The sequence below is a fragment of the Bos indicus genome, chromosome 16 (assembly GCF_029378745.1).
Source record: "Bos indicus isolate NIAB-ARS_2022 breed Sahiwal x Tharparkar chromosome 16, NIAB-ARS_B.indTharparkar_mat_pri_1.0, whole genome shotgun sequence".
In the NCBI taxonomy this organism is placed as follows: Eukaryota; Metazoa; Chordata; class Mammalia; order Artiodactyla; family Bovidae; genus Bos; species Bos indicus.
This window is the reverse complement of record NC_091775.1, coordinates 55,844,305-55,860,978: the sequence shown is the minus strand read 5'-3', so window position 1 is coordinate 55,860,978 and position 16,674 is coordinate 55,844,305. Positions and strand designations below refer to the sequence as shown.

The window sequence follows — 16,674 nt, the reverse complement described above, 5'->3', positions numbered from 1 at the left end:
AGGGATCAAACTGGTGTCTCCTGCATTGCAGGTAGAATCTTTACTGCTGAGCCACTGGGGAGACCAAAATCTAACAGACAATTGATTTTGTCCAGGATATTATATCCAAAAACAAACAAACAAAAAACCAGAATGCACATTCTTTTCAAGTTCACATGGAGTATAGTCTAGGATTGACCACATACTAGGGTACAAAACAAGCCTGAATACATTTAAGAGTATACAAGTTATTTCAGGCATCTTTTCTGACCACAATTTCATTAACTAGAAATCAACCATAGAAAAAGAAAAGAAAAAATCTATTATGTGGAGACTAAGTAACATGCTACTAAAAAATGAATGGGTCAACAATGAAATCAAATAGAAAATAAAAAAACTACCTTGAGACAAATGACTATGAGAACACCACCATATAAAATCTGTGGGATGCAGCAAGAGCAGTTCTTAGAGAGAAGTTCATAGTGATACAGGCCTTCTTCAAGAAACAAGAAAAATCTGAAATAAATAATCTGCCACTTAAAACACTGGGCTGGAAGAAGCACAAGCTGGAATCAAGATTGCTGGGAGAGACATCAATAACGTCAGATATGCAGATGACACTACCCTTATGGTAGAAAGTGAAGAGGAACTAAAAAGTCTCTTGATGAAAGTGAAAGTGGAGAGTGAAAAATTTGACTTAAAGCTCAACATTCAGAAAACGAAGATCATGGCATCCGGTCCCATCACTTCATGGGAAATAGATGGGAAAACAGTGGAAACAGTGTCAGAGTTTATTTTTGGGGGCTCCAAAATCACTGCAGATGGTGACTGCAGCCATGAAATTAAAAGACGCTTACTCCTTGGAAGGAAAGTTATGACCAACCTAGATAGCATATTCAAAAGCAGAGACATTACTTTGCCAACAAAGGTCTGTCTAGTCAAGGCTATGGTTTTTCCAGTGGTCATGTATGGATGTGAGAGTTGGAGTGTAAAGAAAGCTGAGCGCCAAAGAATTGATGCTTTTGAACTGTGGTGTTGGAGAAAACTCTTGAGAGTCCCTTGGACTGCAAGGAGATCCAACCAGTCCATTCTGAAGGAGATCAGCCCTGGGATTTCTTTGGAAGGAATGATGCTCAAGCTGAAACTCCAGTACTTTGGCCACCTCATGCAAAGAGTTGACTCATTGGAAAAGACTCTGATGCTGGGAGGGATTGGGGGCAGGAGGAGAAGGGGACGACAGAGGATGAGATGGCTGGATGGCATCACTGACTCGACGGACATGAGTCTGCGTGAACTCCGGGAGTTGGTGATGAACAGGGAGGCCTGGTGTGCTGTGATTCATGGGGTCTCAAAGAGTCAGACATGACTGAGTGACTGAACTGAACCACTTAAAACAGTTAGAAAAAGAAGAACGAGCAAAACCTAAAGTCAGTGGAAGGAAGGAAATAATATAGATCAGAGAGGAAATAATAAGATAGAAATTTAAAAAGCAATAGAAAATAAAGTTGAGTGGTTCTTTGAAAAAAGTAAACAAAATTGACAATCCTCTAGCCAGACTCACCAAGAAGAAAAGAGAGATGATCTAAAAAAAACAAAAAACAAAATCAGGAATGAAAGAGGAGAAATCACAACTGATACTGCAGAAACACAAAAACCTATGAAAGAATACTGTAAACCATTATATGCCAACAAATGGGACAACTTAGGAAAAAAGAAGCCATTTCTAGAAACATATAGCATACCAAAATTGAATCAAGAAGATATAGGTAATTTTAACAGACCAATCTCTAAAGTGAAATACAATTTGTAATAAAAAGCTCTCTACAAACAAAAGTCAGGACCAGATGGCTTCACAGGAAAATTCTATGAAACATACAAAGAAGAACTTACATGAATCCTTCTCAAACTCTTCCAAAAGAGTGAAAAGAAGGGAACACTCCCAAAGACATTTTATGAAGCTGCTATTACCCAGATACCAAAAGTAGACAAAGATACCACCAAAAAAGAAAATTATAGGCCAATGTTTTTGACAAATTAGATGCGGATATTCTCAACCGAATACTAGCAAACTGAATCCAGCAACACATAAAAAAGATCATACACCAAAAAAAGCAAACAACCCAATCAAAATATAGGCAGAAGACCTAAATAAACATTTTTCCAACGAAGGCATATGGATGGCTAATAGATACATGAAAAGATGTGTATCATCACTAATTATTAGAGAAGTGCAAATCAAAACTATGGGGTACCACCTCACACTGGTCAGAGTGGCCATCATAAAAGGTCTACAAAGAAAGAAATGCCAGAGAGGGAGCAGGGAAAAGGAAGTCCTCCTGTACTGTTGTAGGAATGTAAATTGATGCAGCCACTATGGAAAACAGCATGTAGGTTCCTCGAAAAACTAAAAATAGGGTTGCCATATGATCCAGCAGTTTCACTTCTGGGCATACATACAGAAAAAATTATAATTCAAAAAGATACTTGCACCCCTATTTTCATAGCAGTGTATTTACAATAGCCAAGATATGAAAACAACCTAAATGTTTATTGACAGATGAATGGATAAAGATGTGACACACACACACACACACACACACAATGGGATGCTACTCAGCCATGAGAAGGAATGAAATAATCCCATTTACAGCGTCATGGATGGACCTAGAGATTATCGTACTAAGTGAAGTAAGAAAGAGAAAGATAAGTACCATGATGATACCACTTGTATGTGGAATCTAAAATATGACACGAATGGACTTATCTACAGAACAGAAACAGACTCACAGACATAGAGACTTGTGTCTGTCAAGGTAGGGGAGGGCTTTGGGAAGGGGTGAATTGGGAGTTTGGAATTAGCAGATATAAACTATTATATGTAGTATGGATAAACAAGGTCCTATTATATAGCAGAGGGAACTATAGTCTGTAAGAAACCATAATGGGAAAGAATATGAAAAAGTTGTTTATATACACACACACACACTGAATCGCTTTGCTGTATGGCAGAAATTAACACAACATTGTAAATATACTATATTTGAATTTTAAATATTGCCTCTTTACCCAGGTCCTCTGTATCCCCTCCGAGCACCTCAGTATCTTACACCTTCATATTAGATCTTGATGGAACCTCTGAAACGACCCCTTTGTTTTACAATGAAGAAAGTTCAGACGTGAGGTTAAGCAGTTTACTCAAATGGCTCAATTAGGAACAGTAGTACTGTTTATATGAGAAGTGTGACCTCACAGCTTTAAATATTGTGGGAAAAGAAAAAGGTTGGGGGAGAATTGACCTACCAACATCAGGATTTCATCAATGACTGCTTCAGGCTTGGATATACTGATTTATTTCATGCCCAGTGTTTTAAAAGCTGGCTTCATTTTTGTTTTCTGTAGCATGCTAATTAAATGTAATTTAAAAATCTTCTTCCTTTCAGGTCAAGTGAAAAGTGCCAAATCTGTATAGTAAGCCACGATCAGAAAAGAAGTCAAGATCATACCTTCTATTGAGTATGTGTTTTAATAACAGGCCACATCGTCTTCTATGTCTATAAAGGCAAACCTATCTGTGCTCACTGAAGTTAAGAAAACAGATGTGGGGTTTTAGAAAAATGTTTAAATATGAAATTAAATCATGCTTGTTTTGTTTTATCCCATTCAGCATGCTTATGTCCGGACTTTCTGGCCTTGCCTCTGCCCTTGCAAATCAGTCTAATGTGAGTTCCAGAGAACACTTGAGTATGAGTCACTCACAAAGACCAGATGGGAGTTATAAAAGCTGCTTAGAGAATCTGACAGTTTTCTATGTAATTGAGGCAGGGAGTTTCTCTTCAATTGAGGGTTTTGTTTTTTTTTTTTAAGACACATTGACCATTTCCAGAGGAAAAATGTGTTCTCCCTTCCTCAAAAGGAAAGCTATGGGATGACATTCTGGAGCAAGGAAATATTAAGGATGGTTCAGATAAGAGTCCTCTGCTTATACAAATATTAGTTTCTTACCTCCAAAATAAAATTCACCTTTAAGGTGGGATGTGGTCTCCTAGTGGGCTTCCCAGGTGGTACTAGCGGTAAAGAACCCGCCTGCCAATGCAGGAGATGGTAAGAGGTGTGGGTTCGACCCCTGGCTCAGGAAGATCTCCTGGAGGAGGACATAGCTACCCACTCCAGTAGTCTTGCCTAGGGAATCCCATGGACAGGTAACAGTTCACAGGGTCACATAGAGTCAGACACGACTGAAGTGACTAAGCACGCATGCATACACGTGGTCTCTTAGTAAATCTTCTTGTTTCTTTAACCTCCTTCTGTTTTTAAATTGATAAACAGAGATCTGTTTAGTTTTATATTTAGATTTCACTTAATCTGTAGGTTTGACAATCAGTTCAGTTCAGTTCAGTTGCTCAGTCGTGCCCGACTCTTTGCGACCCCATGGACTGCAGCATGCCAGGCTTCCCTGTGCATCACCAACTCCCAGAGCTTGCTCAGACTCATGTCCATTGAGTCAGTGATGCCATCCAACCATCTCATCCTCTATTGTCCCCTAACTGTATTACATGTCATTTTCCTTCTGTTTTATATTACTTAGGTTTTAAATATAATTGTTGGTTTCATATTAGTGATTTGAAATGTCATTTTTTCTAGTTTGTCTAAGAGCCCCTGAACCTTCTGCTACTCTGTGACTTTCAGGAAAAGTTCTATAGGAATAAAATTATTCTCTTCTTTGTCCCACCCTAAAAGCTAGTTTTTCATTGTTGAAGGGAAGGAAACGAAATGAGCAGTTCAGTAATTCCTTGTCAGTTGACATTTTCTCAGGCACAGTTTTGAGGTAACACTGTATCACAAATGTAAAAGTTTTGAGATTTTTTTTTTTTTTAATGTATGAGCTATTCACATTTAGTTGCCTTGAGCAGAAGAGCAGGGCAGTGCCTCTCAGCCCCCTCATTGATAGATCTAGTGGGTATTATGGAGTAGTGCAAAAAAGGAGATCAGTGTTTGTTCCATTCTCTCGATATTATAGATTGTGAGGAGTCTATTCCCTTTAAGCACGGCAATAATTTGGGCAAAGGCCAGATGCCATTTTTGTCCTTTCTGCTCTGATTCTACATTTTCTGAGCCTTGATCGTGAATATGACACTGCTTTCTAGTGACGAGGAAAGGATTTCTGAATCTCACTTCAAAGATTCCTAGATAAGACTGAGTAGAAAATAAACCCTCTCCTTTATTTATCTTTATATCTTGTTCTTGAAATTCACATTGGCACCTTTATGTCCTTATGGTTCCTTTACTTTCTTACAGACTACTTTTCTCTTTTCAGCAGCTGCTATGAATATGTTTGTGTCCCCTCCTCCAGATTACTATTTTGAAACTTGATGCCCTCTGTGAGAGTATTAGGAGGCAAAGCCTTGGCAGGTGATAAGGTCAGTGAGGCTGCTGATGAGGCCCTTTACATAAGAGTCCCTAGATGGCTCCCTTGCTCCTTGTACCATGTGAGGTTACAGCAGAAAGATATCCATCTAGAATGCACACTCAAGAGAGTCTGCTTGTGTCATGAACTTGGCCTTCCCAGCCTCCAGAAATATAAGTAAATGTTTGTATATAAGTTACAACAAACCTTATGATGGGTTTGTTACAGCAGCCTGAATGGGCTGAGACACCAGCTCCTCTTCTTCATCCGGCTTCAAGATAGGGGAACTTTTCGAAAGTCAATGCTATCTTTCAATTTTACTTGTCAATTGTACCTCAATAAAGCTGAAAAAAGTCAATCCCAACCCTTGGGAAAGCAATCTGTAATTCTCTATTCCGTGATCTCTATCCCCAATGTTAGTAAGAACTAATCCCTTGGGGCACACATAACATTAATAGCTCTGTACTATATTCTATGTAATTGTTCATATATGAATTATAAGCTTTTTTTTAAAAAACATATTTAATTGTTTATTTGGCTGCATCGGGTTTTAGTTGCAGCATGCGGAATCTTTTGTTGTGGTACATGGACTCTCTAGTTGTGCATGGACTCAATAGTTATGGCACTCAAGCTTAGTTGCTCTGAGGCATGTGGGATATTAGTTTCCTGACCAGGGATCGAACCAGTGTTTTCTGCATCGCAAGGAGGATTCTTAGCCACTGGACCACCAGGAAAGTCCCGACTGTGAGCTTTTTCAGGGTAGGGACTTTGTCTTGTTTTTCTTCATTCCCAAAGAGCCTGTAACATAGTAAGTTAGTGAATAATAGTTTTGGCACCACCTTATTCGTAGAATTCACTAGTCTTCATTCATTTATAGAGCTTGTTAACCTTTGCAGAAATGACTCCTGAATCCTGTCTCCATATTTTGCTGTGCCAATGCCCCACGTCAACTTCTGCTCCTCCAGAAGCTAGGCCACACTTACATCCAGAATTACGATTGTGTATTTAGTTTGTTCTCTATTTCTAAGCTTTCTTCTTGAGTCCCCTATTACTTTTTAGTCATGTGATCCTGGTGATTATCAAGGAATTCCTGAATCTCATTTTAAGCGTTTCACTAATGTGAGGGTCTGAATATATGTTTATATCTATAGATCTGTAACTTTAGTAAGTTTTGAGAGACATGGTGTATCTTGTGACTTAATGTTACATTGAATTATAGGTATATTTACAGGTGTGTCACAGGTCCTGATACTTTGTGAATCCTGTCTGAATTCTGTTTGAGCTATTATTCTGGTAGCTGCATGACTTTGAGCTGTACTCAGGTAGCTGCATGACTTTGAAGATGAACACCCACAGAGTAATTAATTACTATTTCAAAGTACATACTAGTAAATTAAATCACATTATTTAAGAGGTAGTAAAAGGTACATAAGAGTGTTCTGATTACTTTTAGATGGTGGTTCCTTAGGCTTTTTTTTCATTGATTGGAAAACTGTAAAAAAAAAAAAAGAGGAGGGGGAGGAGATTGGTATGACATCATTAAGAAAACAGCTAATGTCTGTTATGACTATCATTTAATAAAAGAAAAGAAATATTAACGCCAGAAAAAACAGGAAGATATGACTTCAGTATAAGGCTCTACTCTTTAAAATTGAATAAATTAACTTTTAGTATAGACTTCTATGTTTTTCATTTTTCCATGTATGAGGGAACTCATATAATGAATTACAACAACTGGCATATGGTCTAGCCTTTGAGATATGTTGCTCTAGACTAAGCTAAAGCAGTCAGGTGCTACTTCAATTACCATAATTGTGAAAGGCTGACAGTCCATCCCAGTGTTTCATCTAATTTGTGATAGATTGCATTTTCTAAGATGGCTGCATCTCTCATCCCACTTGCTCTTCTTCAATGTGATCATGACATTCCTCACATAGAGAGGTGGGTCTCTGTTCTCTCTCATCATGAACCTGGGCAGGCCTGTAACTACAGTAAAAGTAAAACTATGTGACTTTCATAGATCATAAAAGATAAAGATGATACAGTTTCTAACTAGTTTTCTTGGGATGCTGGCTCTTGGAAACCAACCTGTGGAGAGACCTATATGGACAGGCACTGAGGCCCAGCTCGTAGCCCTGGCTGAGCTCCAGCCAGCGGTCATCAGTGATGTGGGTGAATCATCTTGGATCCTCCAGTTGAACCACCACAGCTGGTGCTGTATGGAGCAGAGACAAGCCTCTGTTGAGCCATGCCAAAACTGTAGATTTCAGCCAAATAAATAATTGTTGTTTTAAACTACTAAGGTTTGTGTCTGTTTGTTATGCGGCAGTTTATAACACATAAATTTTAGAACTTGGAAGTGAGAAATCCACATAACAAACCCTAAAACATATGGCATTGCCTTTTGGGACTGGGTAGTAGACAGAAGCTGGAATGGGCTAGAGGAGAGTGTTAGTGAAAGCCTGCAGAGCCTTAGGTTATTAGCAGAATCTTTGAGGTTGTCTGGGAGGCTCTTGGGGCTTCCATGGCGGCTCAGATGGTAAAGAATCTGCCTGCAATGTGGGAGACCCAGGTTTAGTCCCTGGGTCAGGAAGATCCCATGGAGAAGGCATGGCAACCTGCTCCAGTATTTTTTCCTGGAAGATTCCATGGACAGAGAAGCCTGGAAGGCAACAGTCCATGGGGTCACAGAGAGTCAGACACAACTGAGCACAAACTCATGCACAGGAGGCTTGTAGTGGGAATTTTTAGGAAAGAGAGGAAAATGTTATTAGAAGCTAGAGAAAAGGTACCCTTCTTATGTGATGGTGGTAAGTTTGGCCACGCTTTTATCCAAGTAATGAACTCAGTGATCCTGCTCAGGGCTTTTCCAAGTAGTGTTCAAGTGCCACCTGTATTCTCCTACTAAAATTGGAGAGAGATGAGCCTAAAAGGATCAGTTCAGTTTTCAAATAAAATTTAAAAGAAATATAAAGGATTCAGTACTTGCTAGGTTTGAAAATAAAATTAGTTCTCATTCCTAGCCTTTGTAGATGGCAAAAAAGTTATCAAACTAAGAGATGGCTTCTGGGAAAAGATAAAATCTCAGGCAGGATTGGGAGGTCATTGGTTAAGACCTCAGTGATATTTAGGTGGTATGTCATGGAAATGTTCAGACTCAGAAAGGCTTTGCTCAGCTTCAGACTTGAGGTCGGCTTTCTCAGTGCAGCTGGAAAGATAGCCTATAGCTGCACTAGGGGTTATCACCACAACTAAAGTCAAATGGAAAGAGACCAGCTGTCTCTCGATAATAGATTGGTTTTGAGTCTCATGCTCTGAACCAACCATAGTGTTAGGGGGACAGAGAGCTATGACTAACCAACCTGTTTTGTGCCTGTCTCTGTTAGACAGTGTAGTCTATCATCAGAAGATGGAGTTTGGGTGAGACTGACTGGGAAGCCTCTCAGCTCTCAAGTCTCAAAGCCATCAAAGTATTCAACTGGCTCTACCACAAATCAAAAGTACAGAAGTTTTAGTCACTCAGTTCTGTCTGACTCTTTGTGACCCCATGGACTGTAGCCTGCCAGGCTCCTCTGTTCATAGAATTCTCCAGGCAAAAATACTGGAGTGGGTTGTATTTCCTTCTCCAGGACATCTTCCCAACCCAGGGATCGAACCTGGGCTCTCCTGCATTGCAAGCAGATTCTTTACCATCTGAGTCACCAAGGAAAGTACTGTACCAAAAAAGGTGAAATATAAATTTATTATTGCTTTTTTTAAAGCTTTATGGGAAATATTGTTGTGAGAGAAATTTCATCACCTCTGTGTATTCTAGTTATGTGTTATCTCTAGCTCTCAGAACCACATGTAATCTAGATCTGACTCTCTGAATTTTGTTCAGGGTTTCTTGAGGTATGGGTATTTTCCCAAAAGCCATGGAGAATCTGACTTTTAAAATGTAAAAACTGCATGACTCTTACCTGGAGGGTATGGGTGAACCCAATGAGCCTGAGGGGATAGCACTGGGATAAGAACTAGACAGAACTGGAGGGACATTACTCAGAGTGATGTGAGTCATAGCAGTTTAGGAGAGAAATCAAGGTGACAGGCAATAGAGATGAGGTTAAGATGAATATGGGAGAAAGAGCAGTGAACTTGGTAACCAGAAGGGCTCAGTAAGGGCAGGTTGGGAATGAGTAAGGAATGGGTCTCTCAGGAGACAGCCTGTGTACAAGACAGCTTTTAGAAAAACATAGTCCTCAGGATTTATGGTAGGAATGGGTCCAGTGACATAAAAGAACCACACCAGACAACAGCAACAAACCATTGTAAAGGAAATATTTTGGGAGAATGGTGTGTGAGTGCTAGTGGTGGTTGTTGCAGTTAGGGCAGACGTAGAGCTGTTGACTAAAACCAGTCAGTCTCAAGAAGGAACTGGGGCTTCTATGTATCAAAATGTCCTTGACACAGTGATGGAGAAGATTGACGATAGATGAAATCATCTCGTTGTGGTGGTGTTATCCTCGGTGCCCTGATTAGTGTGATACAGGAAGGAGAGAGTAGAATTTCATTGTCATAGAATAACTCTCTTCAAAGTAAACTACAAGTTGATTAATAACTGATTCATTTGTTTAAATTTATACTGTATTTGATTTTATTGATTAGATTTGGCATAAAAAAAAATCACATTGGGTATCACAGAATTTGGGATGCATTTGTCCTATGAAGAAGGGTGATATTGTTTCTTCAAATCAAGGACCAAAAGCCAATGACAAATAGGAGTTAAGGAGAAAAGGGGGAGTGAGAAACTCCATGGAAAATAAAGGAGAGGCAGAAAAAGAGAAAATAGAAAAGGATGAATGAAAAAGTCAGAGAGGAGACAAGGCAGTTGAAAAGGGTTAGAGTTGAGGAAAGAAAACCAGAGTATATATTAAAAAACCATATAGGAGGAAGTTCTGTCTACATGGTCAATGACTATTTCAGCCATTACACCAGGCAAAGAAAATCAGTTAAAACAGTTATGTGTATAGACACAACTTGAGCATTAAGAAATGCAAGTTTCCCTGGGAACACTTAAGCTTCTTCTGGATTGGGGGTGGGCATAATGTTTGTAGCCAATCAGAATGAAAGTAAGTTGGGAAGCAACCAATAGGAATTAGGTATGGAAATAGCTTTCAATTTGATATCAGTTGGCAGTATTGTCCCTGGCAAACAGATGCAGAGCTGAGCAGTTTTTATAATTTTCAGTGCCTTCACCTTGGTTTCAACTCTGAACCTGCTTAGCCTTGGCTGAAGGTATTGCTGGTTTTGAAAGTTTGGAGAACTTGGTTTGGGAGCAAGGCTGTCCTGACAAGTTGAGTAGAGGCTGTGAAGGTGCAGAGGATGTGAGGTGCTGCTGGAGGGACAGGTTTCAAGATACAGTGTTTTGAATCCCATTTCTGGGCTATCGTCCACTTCACGTCAGAATCACTGTGACTTTCAGACCCAACAGATGCAAAGCAAAGATCCAGATATTATTGGGGATACTTCAGGAACCTCTAGGAATTTTAGGTTAAGGCTAGCTGCAAGGGAGAGAAAAAGAGAATGAGTCCTCAGGACATTCACATCTATTTATGCAGACTAGGTTCCACACAAGGGCAGCAGCTTGAGGGGGTGGGTTGGGTCCTGGGGTTGAAATCTAGCCTGTTATTCACATGCTAAGCTGTGTGCCCTATTGTTAGCAAGGGGGAACTTTTTCTAATTCATTCAAAGCTACCATGTGATCAGACCTCAACTTTTGTCTTTTTCCTTTGTTTTTAGGTTATTCACATTCTTCTGCACCCCCATCCTTAACCAATAGGATTCAACTTTGACCTGTTTCCCACTTGTCATTTTGGAGTTGGAGGGGCCTGAGAGATTAAAAAGGGGCAAGAAATGGCAATAGTAGAAGAAAATTCTAGAATGATTTGTACTCCCAGAGAAAGAATTCTCCCTCAAAGAGTTCATCCAGTATTTATGGAGAGCCTGTTATGTGCCACACACTCTGTGCATAGCCTTAAGAGAAATTAATAGTTGGCCCTGACCCTCAAGAAACTCACTGTTCCATGGGGAAGACAAACATTACCATATTGTACAATAAATGGTACATGCAAAAATCGATACCATCTCTCCCCGATACATGTGTAGCAGTATCAGGAAGAAACACAAACGCTGCTATTAATGTTCCCATAGAACGTTCTTGGAGCAGAGGTGGAACAGGAGGTATTAATTTGTACCTTGTGGGCTCAGATCTGAGTGTAGTATAATCTTAGGTAGAAAGAATGTGGATGGATTGGATCCTGGCCAGTCACATGGTCTTCTTTTTTGTGTATCATAACAGGTTAGTCTGTACTAGTGAAAGTGTCAACAGTAAATCTCATCCAGGTTCATCAACTGGGACTGATAAAACAATGTCAAAAACTAATGTGTCCTTCTGGGTACAAAAAGAAGGTAACAGACCTGATTTACTCTGTGGAAGGGCCGCTGACTACACTGTTGGGAAGGGACATTTCCTGATTCTTGTATGGTCCACGCTTGTTTTGGGAGGTAGGTGATTGTTTTTACATCTCATCTTTCCTCTGACCTCTGAATCTTTCTGCAGAAAGTGATCACAATTACAACAAAAGAAGAAAACCAATGAAATTATAAGATGTGAGTGAATGATATCAATCTTGTTTCATTTATTTATAAGTCTGATCTCTACTATGCTCCTTCATTCATTCATGACATTTGCTGAGCATAGCAGTGTGGAGAATATGAAAGTTCTTAGCCTCAAGGAGGCTTTTCGTGTGGGAGACAGACAGACACATAATTGCAATGCAGTGTCATTATTATAACTTTAAAGGTATAGTCCAGAATCTCTGGTAACAAAGGAGAGGGAGAGCTTTACACTGCCTGGCTTCCTTCTTGCCTGCCAGGCCTGCTGCTGCTGCTAAATCGATTCAGTCGTGTCCGACTCTGTGTGACCCCAGGGATGGCAGCCCACTAGGCTCCTCCGTCCCTAGGATTCTCCAGGCAAGAACACTGGAGTGGGTTGCCATTTCCTTCTCCAGTGCCTGAAAGTGAAAAGTGAAAGTGAAGTTGCTCAGTTGTGTCTGACTCCTAGTGACCCCATGGACTGCAGCCTACCAGGCTCCTCCGTCCATGGGATTTTCCAGGCAAGAGTACTGGAGTGGGTTGCCATTGCCTTCTCCAGCCTGCCAGGCCTAACTTGACCTAAATATCTGGGATGAGGGGAGGGCAAATAGAACCCAGATACATGGTTCACAATTTGCTTAGTTAACATCATCCTTTTGTCCATTCTACTATGACTTTTGATGTGCTTTTTCTTTAGGGAAGATGTACCATTCCACCCACTGGGGCGGGGGGGGGTGGGAATTAGGAAAAGTTTTACCTATAAGGTCTCTTACACAATGATAAAGTATTCAATAGGCATGAAGAATGATATTCATGCAGATAAAATAACATATTAAAAAACACAGATGCTTTATTCCATAATTCAACACTAGTGATTAGAGAACATTTTCTAGTTCCCTTAAAAATTTTTTTCATTTGGGCAAAATGTCAGCTGGTTTAAAATGCTTTCTGGAACAAAAGTGAGTTTTAGTTGCTCAGTCGTGTCAAACTCTTTGCCACTCCATGGTCTGTCTGTCAATGGAATTCTCCAGGCAAGAATACTAGAGTGGGTTGCCATTCCCTTCTCTAGGGGATCTTCCCATCTCAGGGGTTGAACCTGGGTCTCGTGTATTCCAGGCACATTCTTTACCAGGGAAACTGGTACAAAGACTACAAAGAAGCAACAAAGCAAACACCCATGAAGAACTTCAATTTTACTCCCATTAGGGAGTGAAATTGCTTTCTCTGGGGTCTTTAAAATGCTCATCATCAACCTTGGTCCCTTTTGGTACAATAAAGTGCTGCTGACCATGAATCTCACTAGCTTTAGATCTTTTATGATTACATAGAGACAGGTGCTCCAAGCAGTAAAGGGCATTGCAGAAATTGCTTGAGAAACATTTATTTGGCTAACCTTATGCATAAGTGTTCAAAAATATTTACTGATTTGTCATGACCTGTAGGTGAAAGGCAAGAAATACAGACTCTGAGAGGCCAATGAGTCTCACCTTAGGCATAAGTTAACTGGATTGTAATCTATATAGTGCCTCTGGAAGTGATGAGCTGAATAATCTTAGAGTAGGAAGTTTTAGGGGCTTCCCAGGTAGTGCTGGAGACATGGGTTTGATCCCTGGGTTGGGAAGATCCCCTGGAGGAGAGCATGGCAACCTACTCCAGTATTCTTGCCTGGAGAATCCCATGGATGGAAGAGCCTGGTGGGATACAGTCCCTGGGGTTGCACAGAGTTGGACATAACTGAAATGACTTAGCACGCATGCACGGAGGGAGTTTTAAGGCAAGAAGATTCATATAAACAGAATAGCTAGTGTCCTTTAACACTTAATTGGTAAAGGAAGTTTTCCCTATGATTAGATTTCATTTAAAAGTATTTCTGGTGTTTAAGAAAACTACAGAATATATGTTACTATAGCTTAGGATGAGTAGTGATTAACATGTAGTAAGACATTGCAAGATGGCAAAGTAGGAGGACGTGTGTTCATCATCTCCTGCGATAACTCCAAAATTACAACTCACTGCTGAACAACCATTGGCAGGAGAATGTTGGACCCCACCAAAAAAAGATACCCCATGTCCAAGGGCAAAGGAGAGCCCCAGCAAAATGGTAGGAGGGGTGAAATCGCACTTAGAATCAAACCCCATACCTGCCAGAGATGCTTGGAGGGCTCAAAGAAAACATTCTGCGTACCAGGAGATGCCACAGAGACTGAGCCAGACCTGCCTTTGAGTGTTTGAGTGTCTCATGTGGAGGTATAGGTCAGCAGTGGCCTGCCGCAGGGGCAGAGGCTCTGGGGTGCAGCAGACCTGGGTATGGCATAAGCACTCTTGGAGGAGGTCGCCATTAACCACACCATAGAGCTGAAGGAACTTAGAAAGGACTGGGGAAACAGACCCTTGGAGGGTACAAACAAAACCTTGTATGCACCAGGACCCAGGAGAAAGGAGCAGTGACCCAGACTTGCCCGTGAGTGTTCAGGAGTCTCTGGCAGAGGCTTGGGTCAGTGGTAGCCTGCTGCAGGGTCAGGGGCACTGAGTGTGGCATTGTGTGCATGGGACCTTTTGAAGGAGGTCCCCATTATCTTCATTACCTCCACCATAGTTTGGCCTCAGGTCAAACAACAGGGAGGGAACACAGCCCCACCCATCAACAGAAAATTGGATTAAAGATTTATGGAGCATGGCCCCACTCAATAGAACAGACCCAGTTTCTACCTCAGTCAGTCTCTGCCATCAGGAAGCTTCCATAAGTCTCTTATTCTTATCCAAGAGGGCAGACAGAATGAAAACCATAATCACAGACAACTAATCAAGCTGATCACATGGACCACAGCCTTGTCTAAGTCAATGAAACTATGAGCCATGCCGTGTAGGGCCATCCAAGACACATGGGTCATGGTGGAGAGTTCTGACAAAATGTGGTCCACTGGAGAAGGGAAGGGCAAACCACTTCAATATTCTTGCCTTGAGAACCTCATGAACAGTCAGTCAGTTCAGTCGTGTCTGACTCTTTGCAACCCCATGAATCGCAGCACGCCAGGCCTCCCTGTCCATCACCAGCTTCCAGAGTTCCCTCAAATTCAAGTCCATCGAGTTGGTGATGCCATCCAGCCATCTGATCCTCTGTCATCCCGTTTTCTTCCTGCCCCCAATCCCTCAAAAGGCAAAAAGATAGGACACTAAAAGATGAACTCCCCTGGTCGGTAGGTGCCCAATGTGCTACTGGAGATCAGTGGAGAAATAACTCCAGAAAGAATGAAGAGATGGAGCTAAAGCAAAAACAACACCCAGTTGTGGATGTGACTGGTGATGGAAGTAAAGTCCAGTGCTGTAAAGAGCAATATTGCTTCGGAACCTGGAATGTTAAGTCCATGAACCAAGGCAAATTGGAAGTGGTCAAATAGGAGATGGCAAGAGTGAATATCGACATTTTAGGAATCAGTGAACCAAAATGGACTGGAATGGGTGAATTTAACTCAGATGACCATTCTATCTACTACTGTGTGCAAGAATCCCTTAGAAGAAATGGAGTAGCAATCATAGTCAGCAAGAGTCTGAAATGCAGTACCTGGATGCAATCTCAAAAACGACAGAATGATCTCTGTTCGTTTCCAAGGCAAACCATTCAATATCACAGTAATCCAAGTCTATGCCCCACCAGTAATGTTGAAGAAGCTGAAGTTGAGTGGTGCTATGAAGACCTACAAGACCTTCTAGAACTAACACCCCAAAAAGATGTCCTTTTCATTATAGGGGACTAGAATGCGAAAGTAGGAAGTCAGGAGATGTCTGGAGTAACAGGCAAATTTGGCCTTGGAGTACAAAATGAAGTAGGTCAAAGGCTAATAGAGTTTTGCCAAGAGAATGCAATGGTCATAGCAAACACCCTCTTCCTACAACACAAGAGAAGACTTATACATGGACATCACCAGATGGTCAATACTGAAATCAGATTAATTATATTCTTTGCAGCCAGAGATGGAGAAGCTCTATACATTCAGCAAAAACAAGACTGGGAGCTGACTGTGGCTCAGATTGTGAAGTCTTTATTGCCAAAGAAAGAAAGTGAAGTTGCTCAGTTGTGTCCAACTCTCTGCGACCCCATGGACTGTAGCCTACCAGGCTCCTCCGTCTATGGGATTCTCCAGGCAAAAGTACTGGAGTGGGTTGCCATTTCCTTCTCCAGGGGATCTTCCCAACCCTGGGATTGAATCCAGGTCTGCATTGCAGGCAGATGCTTTGCCATCTAAGCCACCAGGAAAGCCCAATTCAGACTTAAATTGAAGAAAGTAGGGAAAACCACTAGACCCTTCAGGTATGACTTCAGTCAGTTCCCTTACAATTATATAGTGGAAGTGAGAAATAGATTTAAGGGATTAGATCTGATACAGTGCCTGAAGAACTATGGATGGGGGTTTGTGACATTGTACAGGATGCAGTGATCAAGACCATCCCCAAGAAAAACATATGCAAAAAGGCCAAATGGTTGTCTGAGGAGGCCTTACAAATAGCTGAGAAAAGAGAAGTGAAAGGTAAAGGAGAAAAGGAGAGATATTGCCATTTGAATACAGAGTTCAAAGAATAGCAAGGAAAGATAAGAAAGCCTTCTTTAGTGATCAATACAAAGAAATAGAGGAAAACAACAGAATGGGAAAGACTAGAGA

General features: G+C 41.0%; 2 protein-coding genes across 3 annotated transcripts in view; both read left to right on the top strand.

Annotated features, from left to right (window-relative positions):
• ANKRD45 (ankyrin repeat domain 45) overlaps positions 1 to 11,850 on the top strand; it is a 51,734-nt gene extending 39,884 nt beyond the window's left edge. Inside the window, exon 6 of one of the 2 annotated variants that reach the window (XM_070768908.1) lies at positions 11,721 to 11,850. In XM_070768908.1, the coding sequence (XP_070625009.1) occupies positions 11,721 to 11,725 (5 nt within the window). In that variant the 3' untranslated portion in view covers positions 11,726 to 11,850. Of the gene's footprint in view, positions 1 to 3,419; positions 7,682 to 11,720 lie in introns of those variants that run through there. The other variant, XM_070768907.1, reaches the window with a different exon arrangement.
• The window catches only part of SLC9C2 (solute carrier family 9 member C2 (putative)), a 98,175-nt gene continuing 93,291 nt past the window's right edge, over positions 11,791 to 16,674 (top strand). Inside the window, exon 1 of the mRNA XM_019976284.2 lies at positions 11,791 to 11,926. Within this exon, the coding sequence (XP_019831843.2) occupies positions 11,791 to 11,926 (136 nt within the window). The remainder of the gene's footprint in view (positions 11,927 to 16,674) is intronic.